Source organism: Mus musculus, chromosome 7, assembly GCF_000001635.26.
Source record: "Mus musculus strain C57BL/6J chromosome 7, GRCm38.p6 C57BL/6J".
Taxonomy (NCBI): Eukaryota; Metazoa; Chordata; class Mammalia; order Rodentia; family Muridae; genus Mus; species Mus musculus.
The window spans coordinates 97937746-97959165 of NC_000073.6; the positions used below are offsets into that span (position 1 = coordinate 97937746).

The 21420-nt window shown below is 39.6% G+C and overlaps 1 protein-coding gene across 2 annotated transcripts in view; it reads left to right on the plus strand.

The window, feature by feature from the left end:
* Positions 1-21420, plus strand: part of Gdpd4 (glycerophosphodiester phosphodiesterase domain containing 4) — a 129720-nt gene that overhangs the window by 17802 nt on the left and 90498 nt on the right. For both annotated transcript variants that reach the window (XM_006507611.1, NM_177696.3), the window contains exon 2: positions 20062-20258. In XM_006507611.1, the coding sequence (XP_006507674.1) occupies positions 20076-20258 (183 nt within the window). In that variant the 5' untranslated portion in view covers positions 20062-20075. The remainder of the gene's footprint in view (positions 1-20061; positions 20259-21420) is intronic.

Genomic DNA, 21420 nt, shown 5'->3' on the forward strand with positions numbered 1-21420 from the left:
TTATCAGTCTCAAGCTCTGGGCTGACCCCATGTACCCCATGCCTCAAAGCAATGGACAATGACATGGCGTGCCTTTTCACCAGTATTCAGGGAGTCATACAACACCCCAGAGGCTGTATCTACAGAAACATGAACAAATTGCAGTTTACCAAATTCTGAAAAATGAGTCACATCCATTTGCCAAATGTGGAGGGGAAGCAGGCCGTGAGGGTTCACTCCCACACTTGCCTGAGGCAATAGGGGGGCACAGGCTTTGAAAATCATAACAATATCCCTTGCCTCTGCTCTAGTAATATGAAATCGAGAAGAAAGTGTTTTGGAATTCACATGAAACTGTGAATGAAATCCACGAGCCAGTTCTACAGGTATTTGAATCAAAAGGGCAGAAGCAGCTATAGCAGCTTTATCAACCAAATCATTGCCCTCTGCTAAAGGGCCAGGCAAACCTGTATGAGCTTGAATGTGTTGGACAAAAAATGGAAAACTTCTATTTAAAATTAAGGATTGCAATTTATTTAACAAATCCCCTATAGTGGATCGAAAATTCACCTTCCCCACCACTTTCAGCACTGCTAACGAATTAACCACATACTGACTATCTGAAATTAAATTAAAAGATTCAGAATACAATTCAAAAACTTTTATAACAATGTGCAACTCAATAACTTGGGGAGAAGCAGGGGGAAACTGTAAAGTTACTGGCGTGGAACCATGGACCAAATATGCTCCGCAGCCTGTCTTAGACCCATCTGTAAAAATTAAAGGGGCATCAGGGAATGGCCCTAGAGAAGTAATTCGTGGAAAAACAACTGGATGAGCTTTAATCAGTTGCAAAATAGGATCCTTAGGGAAATGATTATCCATCTTCCCCATAAAGCTACATCTCAAAATTGCCCAATCATCAACAGTAGCTGATAATACTTCTATTTGCTTCATATTATATGGAACAATCAATTCCTGAGGGGGATTGCCAAAATATTGAATACATTGTTGTAGGCCAATCAAGGCCAATTGTGCTACCGAGGCAGGGTAATAAGACAAGATTTTTGCAGGTGAAATCTTGGGATGTATCTATAGCAAAGGAGCGCCCTGCCAGAGGACTCCAGTAGGCTGGGTCTCCGAGGGCAGGATGCACAAAATAATAGGACTGAACAGATCTCTTCTCTTTAATACTGCTGTTTGAATACCCTTTTCAACCAAACTTAATGCTACGCAGGCAGAATCGGTAAGCTGCTGGGGAGAATTTAATTCTATATCTCCCGGTAAAATATCATATAATGGTTGTAATTGTTTGTTGGTTAGGCCCAAATAGGGACATACCCACTGTATATCCCCCAATAGCTTTTGAAAATCATTCAATGTCCTCAAATTATCCTTCCGGATCTGAATTTTCTGGGGAGATACTTGACTATCAAAAATTTTTGTTCTTAAATAATTCACCACTTTTCCTTTCTGAACCTTTTCTAGGGCTACAACCAATTACTTTTCTTTTAATTTTTGGATCACTACACTATATGCGTGTGTAACTTTAATTGTCTCACTCTGAGAACCTCAATAGTCCCTAATCCGAGAACCTAATAGTCTCTAACGGAGAACTTGAATTGTCCCACTTACCTGGGAGCTTACCAGCCGGCTACCCTGACTGCCGAGAGTTCTGGACTCTCCACATCCCCGTACGGGTTCCACCACTTGTTGCTACTGTCTCCAACCAGCAGAAAAGAAGCAATGAAACCAATGTCCTTCTCAAGGCAGTTTATTCAGGAACTTAACAATGTGCAGGAAAAAGAATGCCCCGACCTCTCTCGGCTATCCCCCTTTTATGCCCTCTCATCCACTCCCCATCACCTCAGTCCATGTAGGCACAGTTCATTGGCTCAGGACTACATTCGTCACATCATCTGATCTTATGTCGTGGTGCATCTGCGCAATGCAGCTCAAGGTACGTGGCTATCTTGAGGGATATGAGGAAGTCAGGTGCCAGTCATAAGACTTGGCAGCAGTCCCGGGCGCCAGCCATGTTTGGGCCGCAGCCACACCCGCTCCTCACAAAGATGTACTCCAGAAAATCAAATAACCCTATTAAAAATGGGGTACAGAGCTAAACAAAGAATTCTCAACTGAGGAATACCCAATGGCTGAGAAGCACCTGAAAAAATGCTCAACATCCTTAATCAGCAGGGAAATGCAAATCAAAACAACCCTCACACCATTCAGAATGGCTAAGATAAAAAATCCAGGTGACAGCAGATGCTGGTGAGGATGTGGAGAAAGAGGAACACTCCTCCATTGCTGGTGGGATTGCAAGCTTGTACAACCACTCTGGAAGTCAGTCTGGTGGTTCCTCAGAAAATTGGACATAGTACTACCGGAAGATCCAGCAATACATCTCCTGGGCATATACACAGAAGATGCTCCAACTGGTAATAAGGACACATGCTCCACTATGTTCATAGCAGCCTCATTTATAATAGCCAGAAGCTGGAAAGAACCCAGATGTCTCTCAACAGAGGAATGGATACAGAAAATGTGATACATTTACACAATGGAGTACTACTCAGCTATTAAAAACAATGAATTTATGAAATTCTTAGACAAATGGATGTATCTGGAGTATATCATCCTTAGTGAGGTAACCCAATCACAAAAGAACTCACATAATATGCCCTCACTGATAAGTCGATTTTAGCCCAGAAACTTAGAATACCCAAGATACAATTTGCAAAACACAAGAAAATCAAGAAGAAGGAAGACCAATGCATAGATACTTCATTTCTCCCTAGAATAGGGAACAAAATACCCATGGAAGGAGTTACAGAGACAAAGTTTGGAATTAAGAGGAAAGGAAGGACCATCCAGAGACTACCCCACCTGGGGATCCATCCTATAATCAGCCACCAAACCCAGACACTATTGCATATGCTAGAAAGATTTTGCTGAAAGGACCCTGATATAGCTGTCTCATGTGAGGCTAAGGCAGTGCCTGGCAAATACAGAAGTGGATGCTCACAGTCATCTATAGGATGGAACACAGGGACCCCAATGCAGGAGCTAGAGAAAGTACCCAAGGAGCTGAAGGTGTCTGCACCCCTATAGGTGGAACAACAATATGAACTAACCAGTACCCCCCAAGAGCTCATGCCTCTAACTGCATATGTTGCAGGAGATGGCCTAGTCGGCCATCATTGGGAAGAGAAGCCCCTAGGTCTTGAAAACTTTATATGCCCCAGTACAGGGGAACACCAGGGCCAAGAAGTAGGAGTGGGTGGGGAGGGGAGCAGGGCAGGGGGAGGGTATAGGGAACTTTCCGGATAGCATTTGAAATGCAAATAAAATATCTTTTTAAAAAAGCATTTGACAAAATTCAACATCCCTTCATGTTAAAAATCTTGGAAAGATCGGGAATTCAAGGCCCACACCTAAACTTAGTAAAAGCAATATACAGCAAACCAGTAGCTAACATCAAATTAACTGGAGAGAAACTTGAAACAACCCCATTAAAATCAGTGACTAGACAAGGCTGCCCTCTCTCTCCCTATCTATTGAATATAGTACTTGAAGTTCTAACTAGAGCATTTAGACAACAAAAGGAGGTCAAAGGAATACAAATTGGAAAGGAAGAAGTCAAAATATCACTATTTGCAGATGATATGATAGTATACTTAAGTGACCCCCAAAACTCTACCAGAGAACTCCTACAGCTGATAAACAACTTCAGTAAAGTGGCCAGATAAGAAATAAGCTCAAACAAATCAGTAGCTTTCTGTTTTGTTTTGTTTTGTTTTGTTTTGTTTTTTTGAGACAGGGTTTCTCTGTGTAGCCCTCGCTGTCCTAGAACTCACTTTGTAGACCAGGCTGGCCTCGAACTCAGAAATCCACCTGCCTCTGCCTCCCAAGTGCTGGAATTAAAGGCGTGTGCCACCACGCCCAGCATCAGTAGCTTTCTTATACTCAAATGATAAATGGGCTGAGAAAGAAATTAGGGAAACAACACCCTTCACAATAGTCACAAAAAATATAAAATATCTTCATGTAACTCTAACAAAGCAAGTGAAAGATCTGTATGACAAAAACTTCAGGTCTCTGAATTAAGAAAATGAAGAAGACCTCAGAAGATGGAAAGATCTCTCATGCTCATGGATTGGCAGCATTAATATAGTAAAAATGGCCATTTTTCCAAAAGCAATCTACAGATTTAATGCAATCCCCATCAAAATTCCAACTCAATTCTTTATAGAGTTAGAAAGAACAATTCTCAACATCATCTAAAAAACAAAACAAAACAAAACAAAAAAAACAAAACAAAACAAAACAAAAAAAACCAGGATAGTGAAAACTATTCTCAACAATAAAAGAACCTCTGAGGGAATAACCATCCCTGACCTCAAGCTGTACTACAGAGCCATCGTGTTAAAAACTGCATGGAATTGGTCCAGTGACAGGCAGGTAGATCAATGGAATATAATTGAAGATCTAGAAATGAACCCACACACCTATGGACAGCATTTTCAACAAATGGTGCTGGTTCAACTGGCAGTCAACATGTAGATGAATGCAAATTGATCATTCTTATGTCCCTGTACAAAGCTCAAGTCCAAGTAGATCAAGGACCTCCACATAAAACCAGAGACACTGAAACTAATAGAAGAGAAAGTGGGGAAGAGCCTTGAACACATGGGCACAGGGGGAAAGTTCCTGAACAGAACACCAATGGCTTATGCTCTAAAATCAAGAATCAACAAATGGGATCTCATAAAACTGCAAACCTTCTGTGAGACAAAGGGCAGTGTCAATAGGATAAAACAACAACCAACAGATTGGGAAAAAATCTTTACCAATCCTACATCTGATAGAGGGCTAATATCTAATATATACAAAGAACTCAAGAAATTAGACTCCAGAGAACCAAATAACCCTATTTAAAAATGGGGTACAGAGCTAAACAGAGACTTCTCAACTGAGGAAACTGGAATGGTTGAGAAGCACCTAAAGAAATGTTCAACATCCTTAGTCATCAGGGAAATGCAAATCAAAATGACCCTGAGATTCCACCTCACACTAGTCAGAATGGCTAAGATCAAAAACTCAGGTGACAGCAAATTCTGGCAAGGATGTGGAGAAAGAGGAACACTCCTGCATTATTGGTGGGATTGCAAGCTGGTACAACCACTCTGGAAATGAGTCTGGCTGTTCCTCAGAAAACTGGACATAGTACTACCTGGGGACCCAGCTATACCACTCCTGGGCATATAGCCAGAAGATGTTCCAACATGTAATAAGGACACATGCTCCACTATGTTCACAGCAGTGTTATTTATAGTAGCCAGAAGCTGGAAACAAACCAGATGTCCCTCAGCAGGGGAGTGGATACAGAAAATGTGGTCCATTTACACAATGACTTCATGAAATTCACAGGCAAATGGATGGAACTTCAAAATATCATACTGAGTGAGGTAACTCAGTCACAAAAAACAAAAAGCAAAAAAACAAAAAGAAGAAAACCAAAAAAAAAAAAACCAAAACAAATAAACAAAAACACAACAACAGCAAAACCCCACTCACTGATAAGTGGGTATTAGCCCAAAAGTTCAGAATACCCAAGATTCAATTCACAGACCATATAAAGCCTAAGAAGAAGGAAGACCAAAGTGTGACTATTTCAGTACTTAGTAGAAGGGTGAACAAAATACTCACAAGAGGAAATATGGAGACAAAGTGTGGAACAGAGACTGAAGGAAAGGCTATCCAGAAACTGCCCCACCTGGGGATCCATCCCATATATAACTGCCAAGCTTGGATGCTATTGTGGATGCTGGGAGTGTTTGCTGATGGAAGCCTGATATGGCTGTCTCCTGAGAGGCTCTTCCAGAGCCTGGCAAATACAGAGAATGATGCTCACAGCCATCCATTGGGCTAAGCACGTGCGGGAGGTGGTGGTGGTGGTCCCAGATGGAGGAGTTGGAGAAGGGAGTGAAGGATCTGAGGGGATTTGGAGCCCCTTGGAGGGAGCAACAGTACTAACAGGCCAGATCCCCTGGAGCTCCCTGGGACTGGACCAACAACCAAAGAGTGCACATGGAGGAACCCTGGCTCTGGCCATGTATGTGGCAGAGGATGGTGTACTGGCTAGTTTTGTGTCAACTTGACACAGCTGGAGTTATCACAGAGAAAGGAGCTTCAGTTGAGGAAATGCTTCCATGAGATCCAACTGTAAGGCATTTCCTCAATTAGTGATCAAGGGGGAAAGGCCCCTTGTGGGTGGGACCATCTCTGGCCTGGTAGTCTTGGGTTCTATAAGAGAGCAGGCTGAGCAAGGCAGGAGTAGCAAGCCAGTAAGGAACATCCCTCCATGGCCTCTGCATCAGCTTCTGCTTCCTGACCTGCTTAAGTTCCAGTCCTGACTTCCTTGTTGATGGAAGTGTAAGCTGAATAAGCCCTTTCCTCCCCAACTTGCTTCTTGGTTATGGTGTTTGTGCAGGAATAGAAACCCTGACTAAGACAGATGGCTTTTTGGACATCAGTGGGCAGAGAAGCCCTTGGTCCTGTGGGGGTTCCATGACTCAGTGTAGGGGAATGCCAAGGCAGGAAGAAAGGAGTAGGTGTGTGGGGGTGGGTGAATACCCTAATAGAGGCAGGGGGAGGGGGAATGGAATAGGGGATTTCTGGAAGGGAGACCTGGAGAGGGGATAACAGTTGAAATGTAAATAAAGAAAATATCCAATAAAAGAAAATCTAAAACAACTAATTTTAAAATTAATTTTGTGTATTTAATTTTTTTCCTTTTTATCAATTTCTACCTGATCTTAATTATATCTTTCCATCTACTAACTTTGAGTTTGGCTTGTTTTTATTTGTTCAAGGCCCTACCTATGGTGCATCATTATTTACTTGAGACTGCTGAACTTTTAATTCGGCACTATTCACCACAAACTTCCCTTTTAGGACTGCTTTCATTATGACTTAGGTTTTGGTATGTTGTGCTTTCATTTTCATGCAAATCTCAGACTTTCACATTTTTCATCTTGATTTTTTTCAGTGACCCATTTATTATTCAATAGTATGTTTGGCAGTCTCCATAAAGTCTCTCTTTATATTGACTTCTAGCTTTGTTCCATAGAATTTTTTATTTCATAGAATACAAGAAATTGTTTCAATTTTCTTATATATTTTATGTTTTGATTTTTGTCTAGTGTCTATTTGGAGAATATTCTATAGGCTGCTGAGAAGAATGTGTTTAGATCTGCAGTTTAGTTGGAAAGTTAGGTCCATGATTTTATTTAACTCTGATGTTTCTATATTTTTTGGTCAACATTAACTCTAGATTTGTGAGAATAGTCTATTAAAGTCACCCTCTATTATTGCATTTGAGATTAATGTCTTTACATCCAGTAATATTTATTTTCTAAAATTGAGTTTAACTGTGATTGATGATTATCTGTTTAAAATTGTAGTGCTCTCTTAGTGGATTGTTCTCTTAATAATTATGAAGTGAAAATTTAATTTTTGCTGATTAATCTTGATTTCAAATATGTCTTGTCAAATATTAGGAGAGTGACAGTTGCTTGTTTCTTAGGAACACGTGTTTCCATTCTTTCACTCCAGCATTGATAGTGAGGTATGTTTCTTAAAGTCAACAAATAGGCTCTGTCTGTGGGACCAGGTGAGAACACCATCTTGTATCCTGGGTCTCAAAGAGACCAGTCTGCTCAGGAGATCACGCAGGCGGGAGAAGCTACACAGCTTCTGGAACAGGGTCCCTTTCCGGCCTTCATCTTAAGCCAGGAGGCAGAGCTGAGCTCCAGAACTCTGCACACTTGCCTGCAGAGAGTACTCTGACAACTGAGACTCAGGAGACAGGTGGACTCCCAGGAGTGCTGACAGAGGCTAACAGAATCACAGGAGGAACAAGCACCAGCCAGAGACAGCTATAACAACTAAGGACAGAGATTACCAGATGGCAAAAGGCAAACGTAACAATCTTACTAACAGAAACCAAGACTGCTCACCATCATCAGAACTCAGCACTTCCACCACAGCGAGTCCTGGATACCCCAACACACCTGAATAGCAAGATTCGGATTTAAAATATCTCATGATGTTGGTAGAGGATTTTAAGAAGGACATTAATAACTCACTTAAAGAAATACAGGAGAACATGACTAAACAGGTAGAAGGCCTTAAAGAGGAAGCACAAAAATCCTGTAAAGAATTACAGAAAAACACTGCTAAACAGGTAAAAGTCCTTAAAGAAGAAACACAAAAATCCCTTAAAGAATTACAGGAAAACACAACCAAACAGGTGCTGGAATTTAACAAAACCATCCAAGATCTAAGAATGGACGTAGAAACAATAAAGAAAACCCAAAGGGAGACAACTCTGGAGGTAGAAACCCTAGGAAAGAAATCAGGAACCATAGATAGGAGCATCAGCAACAAAATACAGGAGATGAAAGAGAGAATCTCAGATGCAGAAGATTCCATAGAGAACATGGACACAACAATCAAAGAAAATGCAAAATGCAAAAAGATCCTAACTCAAAACATCAAGGAAATCCAGGACACAATGAGAAGACCAAACGTAAGGATAATAGGTATAGATAAGAATGAAGATTTTCAACTTAAAAGGCCAGTAAATATCTTCAACAAAAGAAAACTTCCCAAACCTAAAGAAAGAGATGCCTATGAACATACAAGAAGCATACAGAACTCCAAATAGACTGGACCAGAAAAGAAATTCCTCCTGACACATAATAATCAGAACAACAAATGCACTAAATAAAGATAGAATATTAAAAGCAGTAAGGGAAAAAGGTCAAGTAACATATAAGCACAGACCTATTAGAATTACACCAGACTTCTCACCAGAGACTATGAAAGCCAGAAGATCCTGGACAGATGTTATACAGACCCTAAGAGAACTCAGATGCCAGCCCAGACTACTATACCCAGCAAAACTCTCAATTACCATAGATGGAGAAACCAAAGTATTCCATGATAAAGCCAAATTCACATATCTTTCCACAAATCCAGCCCTTCAAAGGATAATAAAGGGAAAACACCAACACAGGATGGAAATTACACCCTAGAAAGAGCAAGAAAGTAATCCTTCAACAAACCTAAAAGAAGACAGCCGCAAGAACAGAATCCCAAGTCTAACAACAAAAATAACAGGAAGCAACAATTACTTTTCCTTAATATCTCTTAATATCAATGGACTCAATTCCCCAATCAAAAGACATAGACTAATAGACTGGCTACACAAACAGGTCCCAATATTTTGCTGCTTACAGGAAACCCACCTCAGGGAAAAAGACAGACACTTCCTCAAAGTGAAAGGCTGGAAAACAATTTTTCAAGCAAACAGTCCAAAGAAATAAGCTGGAGTAGACATTCTAATATCGAACAAAATTGACTTCCAACCCAAAGTTATCAAAAAAGGCAAGGAGGGTGTACTGGCTAGTTTTGTGTCAACTTGACACAGGCTGGAGTTATCACAGAAAAAGGAGCTTCAGTTGGGAAAATGCCTTCATGAGATCCAGCTGTAAGGCATTTTCTCTATTAGTGATCAATGGGGAAAGGGTCCCTTGTGGGTGGTACCATCCCTGGGCTGGTAGTCTTGGTTCTATAAGAGAGCAGGCTGAGCAAGGCAGGGAAAGCAAGCCAGTAAGAAACATCCCTCCATGGCCTCTGCATCAGCTCCTGCTTCCTGACCTGCTTGACTTCCAGTCTTGACTTCCTTTGGTGATAACAGCAGTGTGGAAATGTAAACTAAATAAACCCTTTCCTCCCCAACTTGCTTCTTGGTCATGATGTTTGTGTAAGAATAGAAACCCTGACTAAGACAGAGGGGCACTTCATACTCATCAAAGGTAAAATCTTCCAAGAAGAACTCTCAATTCTGAACATCTATGCTCCAAATGCAAGGGCAGCCACATTCATTAAAGAAACTTTAGTAAAGCTCAAGCACACATTGTACCTCACACAATAATAGTGGGAGACCTCAAGACCCCACTCTCACCAATGGACAGATCCTGGAAACAGAAACTAAACAGAGACACATTGAAACTAACAGAAGTTATGAAACAAATGGATTTAACAGATATCTACAGAACATTTTATCTAAAACAAAAGGATATACTTTCTTCTCAGCATCTCATAGTACCTTCTCCAAAATTGACCATATAATCAGTCACAAAACAGGCCTCAACAGAAACAAAAATATTTAAATTATCCCATGAATCCTATCAGATCACCACAAACTAAGGCTGATCTTCAATAACAGCATAAATAATAGAAAGCCAACATTCACGTGGAAACAGAACAACACTCTACTCAATGATTCCTTGGTCAAGGATGAAATGAAGAAAGAAATTAAAGACTTTTTAGAGTTTAATGAAAATGAAGCCACAACATACTCAAATTTATGGGACACAATGAAAGCATTCCTAAGAGGAAAATTCATAGCTCTGAGTACCTCCAAAGAGAAACTAGAGAAAGTATACACTAGCAGCTTGACAGCACACCTAAAAGCTCTAGAACAAAAGGAAACAAATACACCCAAGAGGAGTAGATGGCAGGAAATAATAGGGCTGAAATCAACCAAGTGGAAACAAAAAGAACTATCCAAAGAATCAACCAAACCAGGAGCTGGTTCTTTGAGAAAATCAATAAGATAGATAAACCCTTAGCCAAACTAACTAGAGGGCACAGGGATAGTATCCTAATTTAAAAAATCAGAAATGAAAAGGGAGACATAACAACAGAACACAAGGAAATCCAAAATGTCATCAGATCTTACTACAAAAGGCTATCCTCAACAAAACTGGAAAACCTGGATGAAATGGACAAATTCCTAGACAGATACCAGGTACCAAAATTAAATCAGGATCAGATTAACGATATAAACAGTCCCATATCCCCTAAAGAAATAGAAGTAGTCACTAATAGTCTACCAACCAAAAAAAGCCCAGGACCAGCTGAGTTTAATGCAGAATTCTACCAGACCTTCAAAGAAGACCTAATTCCAATTCTCCTCAAACTATTCCACAAAATAGAAACAGAAAGTACGCTACCCAATTCATTCTATGAAGCCAAAATTACTCTGATACCTAAACCACAGAGAGACCCAACACAGAAAGAGAACTTCAGACCAATTTCTCTTATGAATATCGATGCAAAAATATTCAATAAAATCCTCGCAAGCTGAATCCAAGAATACATCAAAACGATCATTCATCATGAACAAGTAGGCTTCATCCCAGGGATGCAGGTATGGTTTTTTTTTTTTTCCATTTTTTATTAGGTATTTAGCTCATTGCAGGTATGGTTTAATATACAGAGATCCATCAACGTAATCCACTATATAAACAAACTCAAAGACAAAAACCGCATGATCATTTCATTAGATGCTGAGAAATCATTTGACAAAACCCAACACCCATTCATGATAAAAGTCTTGGAAAGATAAGGAATTCAAGGCCCATACCTAAATATAATAAAAGCAATATACAGCAAACCAGTAGCCAACATCAAACTAAATGAAGTGAAACTTGAAGCAATCCCACCAAACTCAGGGACTAGACAAGGCTGCCCACTTTCTCCCTACCTATTCAATATAGTACTTGAAGTCCTAGCCAGAGCAATTTGACAACAAAAGGAGATCAAGGGGATACAAATTGGAAAGGAAGAAGTCAAACTATCACTAATTGTAGTCAATATGATAGTATATATAAGTGACCCTAAAAATTCCACCAGGGAACTCCTAAACCTGATAAACAGTTTCAGTGAAGTAGCTGGATATAAAATTAACTCAAATCAGTGGCCTTTCTCTACACAAAGGAAAAATAGGCTGAGAAAGAAACTAGGTAAACAACACCCTTCACAATAGTCACAAATAATATAAAATACCTTGGTGTGACTCTAACTAAGGAAGTGAAAGATCTGTATGATAGAAACTTCAAGTCTCTGGAGAAAAAAAAATCAAAGATCTCAGAAGGTGGAAAGATTTCCCATGCTCATGGCTTGGCAGGATTAATATAGTAAAAATGGCCATCTTACCAAAAGTAATCTACAGATTCAATGCAATCCCCATCAAAATTCAAACTCTATTCTTCACTGAGTTAAAAAGGGCAATTTGCAAATTCATATGGAATAACAAAAACCCTAGGATAACAAAAACTATTCTCAACAATAAAAAAAACTCTGTCGGAATCTCCATTCCTGACCTCAAGCTGTACTACAGAGAAATTGTGATAAAAACTGCATGGTACTGGTACAGCAACAGACAGGTAGATCAATGGAATAGAATTGAAGACCTAGAAATGAACCCACACACTTATGGTCACTTGATCTTTGACAAGGGAGCTAAAATCATCCAGGGGAAAAAAGACATTTTCAACAAATGATGCTGGCACAACTGGCGGTTATCCTGTAGTAGGATGAGAATTGATCCATTCTTATCTCTTTGTACAAAGCTCAAGTCTAAGTGGATCAAAGAACTCCACATAAAACCAGAGACACTGCAATTTATAGAGGATAAAGTGGGGAAAAGCCTCGAAGATATGGGCACAGGGGGAAAATTCCTAAACAGAATAGCAATGGCTTGTGCTATAAGATCAAGAATTGACAAATGGGACCTCATAAAATTGCAAAGCTTCTGTAAGGCAAAAGATACTGTCAATAAGACAACAACAATAAGGCCACCAACAGATTGGGAAAGGATCTTTACCAATCCTAAATCAGATAGGGGACTAATATCCAATATATACAAAGATCTCAAGAAGCTGGACTCCAGAAATTCAAATAATACTATTAGAAAATGGGGTACAGAGCTAAACAAAGAATTCTCAACTGAGGAATACCCAATGGCTGAGAAGCACCTGAAAACATGTTCAACATCCTTAATCAGCAGGGAAATGAAAATCAAAACAACCCTGAGATTCCACCTCACACCATTCAGAATGGCTAAGATCAAAAATTCAGGTGACAGCAGATGCTGGCAAGGATGCGGAGAAAGTGGAACACTCCTGCATTATTGGTGGGATTGCAAGCTTGTACAACCACTCTGGAAATGAGTCTGGTGGTTCCTCAGAAAATTGGACATAGTACTACTGGAAGATCCAGCAATACCTCTCCTGGACATATACCCAGAATATGTCCCTACTTGTATTAAGGACACATGCTCCACTATGTTCATAGCAGCCTCATTTATAATAGCTAGAAGCTGGAAAGATGTCCCTCAACAGAGGAATGGATACAGAAAATGTGGTACATTTACACAATGGAGTACTACTCAGCAATTAAAAACAATGAATTTATGAAATTCTTAGGCAAATGGATGGATCTGTAGGATATCATCCTGAGTGAGGTTCCCCAATCACAAAAGAACACTCATGATATGCACTCACTGATAAGCAGATATTAGCCCAGAAACTTAGTCTACCCAAGGTACAATTTGCAAAACACATGAAACTCAAGAAGGAAGACCAACGAGTGGATACTTTGTTTCTTCTTAGAACAGGGAACAAATTACCCATGGAAGGAGTTACAGAGACAAAGTTTGGAGCTGAGAGGGAAGAAAGGACCATCCAGAGACTGCCCTACCCAGGGATCCATCCCATATAAAACCATACTATTGCATATTCCAGCAAGATTTTGCTGACAGGACCCTGTTATAGTTATCTCTTGTGAGGCTATGCCAGTGCCTGGCATATACAGAAGTGGATGCTCGCAGTCATCTATAGAATGGAACACAGGGTCCCTAGTGAAGGAGCTAGAGAAAGTACCCAAGGAGCTAAAGGGGTCTGCAAACCTATAGGAGGATCAACAATATAAACTAAGCAGTACCCCATAGAACTATTTATCTAGTTGTATATGTAGCAGAGGATGGCCTAGTCAGCCATCAATGGGAGGAGAGGCCCTTGGTCTTGCAAAGATCATATGCCCCAGTACAGGGGAATGCCAGGGCCAGGAAGTAGGAGTGGGTGGGCTGGGAAGCGGGGCGGGGGCGGGGGTGGGGGGAGGGCATAGGGGACTTTTGGGATAGCATTTGAAATGTAACTGAAGAAAATATCTAATAAAAAACGAAAAAAAAGTGAACAAATAGATGGATCCCGTTTTTAAATACAACTTGCTAGTCTTTCTTTTGAGTGAGCAATTGAGACCATTAATATTCACGAATTACAGTTGAAATGTGTATGTTAATTTCTGTTATGTCATTTATCTTGTAGTGTTTGATGTTTTCTTGTTCCTCACCTGCTTAGCTATATTAATGTTGTTTCTTGTACCCTTGTGTGTGTGTTTATCTTTCTTTTTGGTCTGAAGAATTTATTCAAATATCTTATGTAAATAGCTTAATGGTCATGGATTGCCGTGGCCTATTTTTTATCATGGAAAATTTTTCCCTTCAGATATTACATTGAGGCTGGGTACAGTGGTCTGAATTGGTAGTTGTTGTCTTTAGAACTTGAAATACATCCTTCCAAGCCCTCCTGATTTGGGAAGTCACTGTTAATAAGTTTGCTATTGTTGTGATGAGTACACCTTTATATGTGATTTGGTGTCTCTCTATTGCAGCTTTCAATATACTATCTTTGTTTTATTTATTATGTTAACTATAATGTGAAGAGGTTCTTCTCTGGTCTTGTCTGTTTAGTGTTGCAAATTTTTGTACCCAGATGGTACAAGAATTTGTACAATTTTTTTCTCCTAGATTTGGGATATTTTTTCTGCAATTTTGATAAAATTCTTCCTCTGCTATTAGCATGAAAGTTTCCTTCTTCTATGTCCATGAATCACAGATTTGGTTTTTTCATAGTGTTTCATAGATATTGAATGTTCTGTTTGTAGTTTTCTTATAAATTCATCTTTGACCAGTTGCTCTACATAGTCTTCAAATTCTGATATTCTATCTCCCCCTTGATCTAGTATTTTAGAGAGGCTTTCCATGGAGTGTGTATGCATTGTATGCATATGAATGTAGGGGTGTGCGTATGTGCATACACACAGACCAGAACAAAACACCAGATATCTTCTACTATTTTCTAACTTACTACTTTAAGATGGATCTCTTACTGAACCTGACCTCACTTTTGGTTTATTTGTTTTTCTGGTAGGTTTCCATCAGTGCTGTAGTTAGAAGTACACATAGCCATGCTCAACTTTCTACATGGTGCTGAGGACTCAAGCTTGGCTCCTCAAGTCATGCTTGTGGAGCAACTGCTCTTCCTCACCAAGCCATCTCCTCAGACCCATATAAGCGCTTCTATTCAAATATTGGGTTTCTCATTTCCATTCTTTCAGTTTGATTTTCTTAATATTTCGATATCTTTCCACTTTCAAATCTGTGATGGTTTATATAATGCGTGGCCCAGGGAGTGGCACTATTAGAAGGTGTGGCCTTGTTGGAGCAGGTGTGACCCTGTTGGAGTAGGTGTGACCTTGTTGGAGTTGGTGTGTCACTGTGGATGTGGGCTTTGTCCTAGCTTCTTGGCAGCCAGTATTCTGCTAGCAGCCTTCAGATGAAGATGTAGAAAACTCAGCTCCTCCTGCCCTATGCCTGCCTGGATGCTGCCATGTTCCTGCCTTGATGATAATGAACTGAACCTTGAACCTGTAAGCCAGCCTCAATTAAATTTTGTCCTTATAAGAGTTGCCTTGGTCATGGTGTCTATTCACAGCAGTAAAACCCTAATACAATATCCTATATTAAATTTTTTATTTTACTCACTTGTTTGTATTCTCTAGGAATTCATCCTCTATTTTCTTAGGGGATATGGGCCTGTTTAGAGAATTTAATTGCTTTTGATTTAACTTTGGTAGGTGTTATCTGTCCTGAAAATCATCCATTTCATCTAGATTTTTCCAGTTTTGTTGAGTATAGGCTTTTGTAGTAGGATCTGATGAGTTTTTAAAAAATTTCCTGAGTTTCTGTTGTTATGTCTCCCTTTTCATTTCTGATTTTGTTAATTTAAAAACTGCCTCTTGTACCCTTTAGTTTGGCTAAGGGTTTATCTATCTTGTTGATTCTCTGAAAGAACCAACCTTTTATTTATTTTTTTTATTTCTTTGTTTATATTTGGTTGATTTTGACCCTGGGTTTGACTATTTCCTGCCTTCTAGTCTTCTTGGGTGTGCTTGCTTCTTTTTGTTCTAGGGCTTTCAGGTATGCCGTTAAGTTGCTATTGTATGTCTCTCCAATTTCTTTATGAGAGCACTTAGTGCTATGACTTTTCCTCTTAGCACTGCTTTCATTGTGACCTGTAAGTTTGGATATGTTGTGTCATCATTTTCATTGAATTCCAGGAAGTCTTTACTTTCTTTCTTTATTGCTTCCCTGATCAAGTTATCATTGATTAGAGAGTTCTTCAGTTATCATCGGTATGTAGGCTTTCTGTTGTTTTTGTTGTTATTGAAGACCAGCCTTAGGCCATGGTGATCTGATCAAATGCATAGAAATTATTTCAATCTTCTTGTATTGGTTCAGGTTTGTTTTGTGACCAATTATACGGTCAATTTTGGAGAAGGTACCATGAGGTGCTGAGAAGAAGGTTTATGCTTTTGTTTTAGGGTGAAATGTTCTGTAGATATCTGTTAAATCCATTTGGTTCATAACCTCTATTAGTTTCACCATGTCTCTGTTTAGTTTCTGTTTTAATGACCTATTGGTGAGAGTGGGGTGTTGAAGGCTTGCACTATTACTGTTTGGGGTTCAATGTATGTTTTGAGCTTTAGTAGAATTTATTTTATAAATATGGGTGCCCTTGCATTTTGGGCATAGATGTTCAGAATTAAGACTTTCTCTTGGTGAAGTTTTCCTTTGACAAACATAAAATGTCCTTCCCATCTTGCTTGATAACTTTTGGTTAAAAGTCCATTTTATTGGATATTAGAATGGCTACTCCCACTTGTTTCTGTGACCATTTGTTTGGAAGACTTTTTCCCAGCCTTTTTCTCTGAGGTAGTGTCTGTCTTTGTCATTAAGGTATGTTTCTTGTATGCAGCAAAATGTTGGATTTTTCTTGAGTGTTAGCTTATGTCTTTTTTATTGGAGAATTGAATCCATTGATATCGAGACAGATGATTGTTGGTCCCTCTTGTGTTTGTTGTTGTAAGTGGCATTATGTGTATGTGATTCTTTTTTTGGTTTTGTTATGAGAAGATTAATTTATTGTTTTTTTTCTTTGGTGTAGATACTCTCCATATGTTGGAGTTTTCTTTTTGGAATCCTCTGTAGGGCTGGATTGGTAGATAGATATTGTTTAAATTTGGTTTTTTTTCATGGGATATTTTGGTTTCTCCATCTAGGATGATTGAGAATTTGCAGGGTATAGAAGCCTGGGCTTGCATTTGTGTTTCCTTAGGGTCTGCATGATCTTTGTCCAGGCTCTTCTGGCTTTTAGAGTCTCTGTTGAGAAGTTTGGTGTAATTCTGATAGTTCTGCCTTTATATGTTACTTGTTTTTTTTCCCTTACAGCTTTCAATATTCTTTCTTTCTTCTGTGCATTTAGTGTTTTGATTATGTGATGACAGGATTCTTTTCTTTTCTTTTTTTTTTAAGAAAAATAGTTATTTTATTTATTTGAGTACATTGTAACTGTCTTCAGGCACACCAGAAGATGGCATCAGATCCCATTACAGATGGTTGTGAGCCACCATGTGGTTGCTGGGAATTGAACTCAGAACCTCTGGGAGAGCAGTCAGTGCTCTTAACCATTGAGCAATATCTCCAGCTCTCTTGGGGATTCTTGACAATCACTGATTATTGTCCATTATCTGGAAAGTATTATTTTATGTTTTCCCCAGGTTTTAGTCAATTAAAATGGAAAGGTCACCATAATTCTTGCTATTCCATTTTGGTCAAAGTAGAAGTTCAGAGTTGGATTTTGTTTGTCTGTTTTGTTTTGTTTTTTAAATTTTATTTGTTCCTCTGTGTGTGTGTGTGTGTGTGTGTGTGTGTGTGTGTGTGTGTGTGTGTGAGCATGCATGCATGCATATGTGTAGATTTCTTGAGGAAACCAGAAGAGGATGCCAGATCTCATGGAGTTGTAGTTATGGGGACGTTGTGAGCCTCCCCATGTGGATTCTTGGAACTTAAGTTTGATCTTCTGGAAGAGCACCAAGCAGTCTTAATTGCTGAGACTATATTGCCATCCTCCCCCCACCCCCCCAGACTAGAGATTCTTCAGTTCAGACACAGAACGATGTTTATAAAAAACTACAATGGAACATGGCTGGAATTCTTAGTAGTAGAGCCTGCTGCCTAGAGTTAGCTCTTCTATGACTTTATAACTATTTTTATAATCATCTTATTTTTGTTTGTTTTCCTCATGAGTGTTCTTGTTTGTTTTTAACTACTTATGTCACATCTACATACACACACTGGCTGAATTTACATGTTCTTTGAAAGTCCTTTTGTATGAAAACAACATTCTTTGATTTTTTTTCTTTCATTTTGTTTGGATTGTGTGTGTGCACATGTTTCACAGCACAAAAGTGACAGTCAGAGAAAAACAAGGGAGTTGGCCTTCTCCTTCTACCATGTAGATACTGGGGATAGAACTCAGGTTTTTAGGTGGCAGGTGCTTTTACCTGCTGAGCCATGTTACCAATCCAAGGAACAGCATTATCTATCATGATACCCTGAGAAAATTTAATATCTGTTCACTTACTATGCTCCCCACTTTTCTTACCAATAAGAAAATGTCTGTGTAATGCCATGTTTAGCTTCTGTAAAAATCCTTAAACTAAGGCAGACTTCTCTTCTTTGTTCTCCTATTTTCTGCTAGCTGTAACTTGGATGACAAAGGTGAACAGCAAAATGGAAGACACCTGAGTTCCTAATGCCATTGTGTATCCATGTGTCCCCTCCCTCCTCCTCTTCCTATTTCTCTCTCTTTTCAGACTTGCTTTAAAGACAGGCCTAACTATTCAGTCCACATCAACTTCAACCTTGCCCTCCTCCTTCCTCCTCAGCCTGAACTGATGCATCTGCACCACCAGGACAGCTTATACTTAATTCTAATTGTATAATAGCTGTTGGCGGTATTGGCAAAAAGGGAAAATAAATGTGTATTTTTTTTTTCAGCTGGGCAGATAACCAACAGAGGAAAGTGAATCTCTGGGTTGGAGGACAGCTTGGTCTAGAGAAAGCCAGGGTTACACAGAGAAACACTGTCTCAAAAACAAAACAAAACAAAACAAAAGTTTACTTTTTCAACTTTTGCTGTTTTGAATATTCTACCATGCATCACTGATCCCACATGGAGAGTGTACTGGATAGGTTTATGTCATCCTGACACAAGCTAAAGTCATAGAAGAGAACCTCACCTAAGAAAATACCTCTAAAGATCCTGCTATAGGCAAGACTGTAGGGCATTTTCTTAGTGATTGATGGTGGAGGACCCAGCTGTTGTCTGTTGTCCCTGGGTTCTAGAAGAAAGAAGTCTGAGCAAACTATGAGGCTCAAGCCAGTAAGCAGTATTCCTCCATGGCCTCTTGTCTCCAGGTTCCTGGCCTGTTTGCATTCCTGCCCTCACTGCTTTTGGTGATGAACTGTTATATGGAAGTGTGAGCATACTAAGTCCTTTCCTCTCCATGTTGCTTTTGGTCATGGTGTTTTATCACAACAACAGTAACTCTAACTAAGGCAGAGAGTAAGAAGGGAAAGGGACAGGAGGTTGGGTTTGAATCACACATAAGGAGGATGGCATTTTTCATATGTCACCCATGCATTTAACATCCTGGGTTATTTCAAGAGAATGTTGCAGTTAGATACTGTGTGATTGATGCTTTTAGCACCTTTTAGTTGACTACGGTAGAAATGTGGTCTCACTTCAGAAGTGAGAGAACTATACCTAGTATGGTGCAATGGCTACAAAAAGTGTTCAGTGAGTTAGTTGGGAAGCTTGGATGAAACTTTTATTCCTCTGCCCTGAATCCCACATTCCATCCTTGATTGTAAATGCATGTTCTTATCTATCTGTTGCTGATAGAACTGTCTTTCAACAGGCTGAGTAAATGAACAGGAGCTACCCTAGGTTCTGATGATTTTATTTGTCCTTCCAGCAAAAAGGTGAATCATGGAAGAGACCCAAGATTCGTCTAGTAGCAAGCCAAAAAATACAGATGAGAATTTCAGTCTGTGGATAGAACAGTACTTCAACCACAAATGCTGCATCACCTTCCTGACTGGCTGCTACAGTTGCCAATGGCAATACAGAGAGTGGGAAAAAACTGAACTTGGATCCTGTTGCTGCTCCCGGGTACAGAGATGGAAAGGAGCTAGACCATAATTATGTAGATGTGGGTGTTGGTGGGTCTCTAACCACTGCAGAACTTATTGGAAGTCCCAAGGCTGGGTACACTAGGCTTCAGTTTTCCCATCAAAGTACTGCGAATGTCTAGAGTCAGAGTTGAATGTACTTGATGCCTTCGTTTCCTCCCTTCCTTTTTCCTTTGCTCTCTTTCCTTTCTTGCTTCTTTTGTTTTATAGAAGGACATATCTATGGGTTTTTTGGTATGCTAGGTAAAAGCTGTATTGCTGAACACCCGACCACCCCCTCAATTTTATTTTCTTTCTTTTTCTTGATTTGTATCATTCATTTATTCTTTCATTCTTTCATTCAGTTTTACATTTATTCATTGAATTTTGAAGAAGACTTGGATGCACTTAGATGTTCACAGGAGATTACAAGAATGCCCAAATCTTTCATTATCAATAGTAGTCCTTGTCTGAGTCTTTATCTTTTTTTACATTGAGAGAGAGAGAGAGAGAGAGAGAGAGAGAGAGAGAGAGAGAGAGAGAATGAATCTGGTGATCAGAAGACAACCTATAGGAGTTGGTTTTGTCCTTTCACCATGCGGATTGCAGGGATTGAACTCCGGTCATTAGACACCCTTAACCACTAAGTCATCTCACCAGCACCTCAATCTTTAATTTTCTATTCTGTTAGTTTCCAAGGGGAAGTGTATTCCTGAGGGGATGGGGTAGGGAGCAGATAGGGAACCTAGTCAGTAGAAAACAAGGTTTGCTCCTGGCCAAGCAAGGACTCTTGCGAAACTGAGCGGTAGCATGAGGCATAGCCTGAGGAAGCCTCTGTCTCTCTAAGTATGTTCTGAGCTCTGGTGAGCTCTGAGGTGCAATAGATAAAATCATGCACCTCCACGTGACTGTAAGCATAGTCCAACTAAAGGCCAGATTCTCATTAATTACATCTCTAATTTCTGGTTAATGTATTTTATTTTATAAATATGTGTGTTTTCACCTGCCTAGCTGCCTATCTTTGGGATTTTGATGGTTGTGAATCTAAGGCCTTGCACATGCTAGGCAAGTACTTTACTACTGAGCTACGTCTCCAGTCCTGGATTTCTCATTGCTAATGTCTGCTTTGAGTAGTTATGAAGGAAAAATGTAGGAAATGGGAT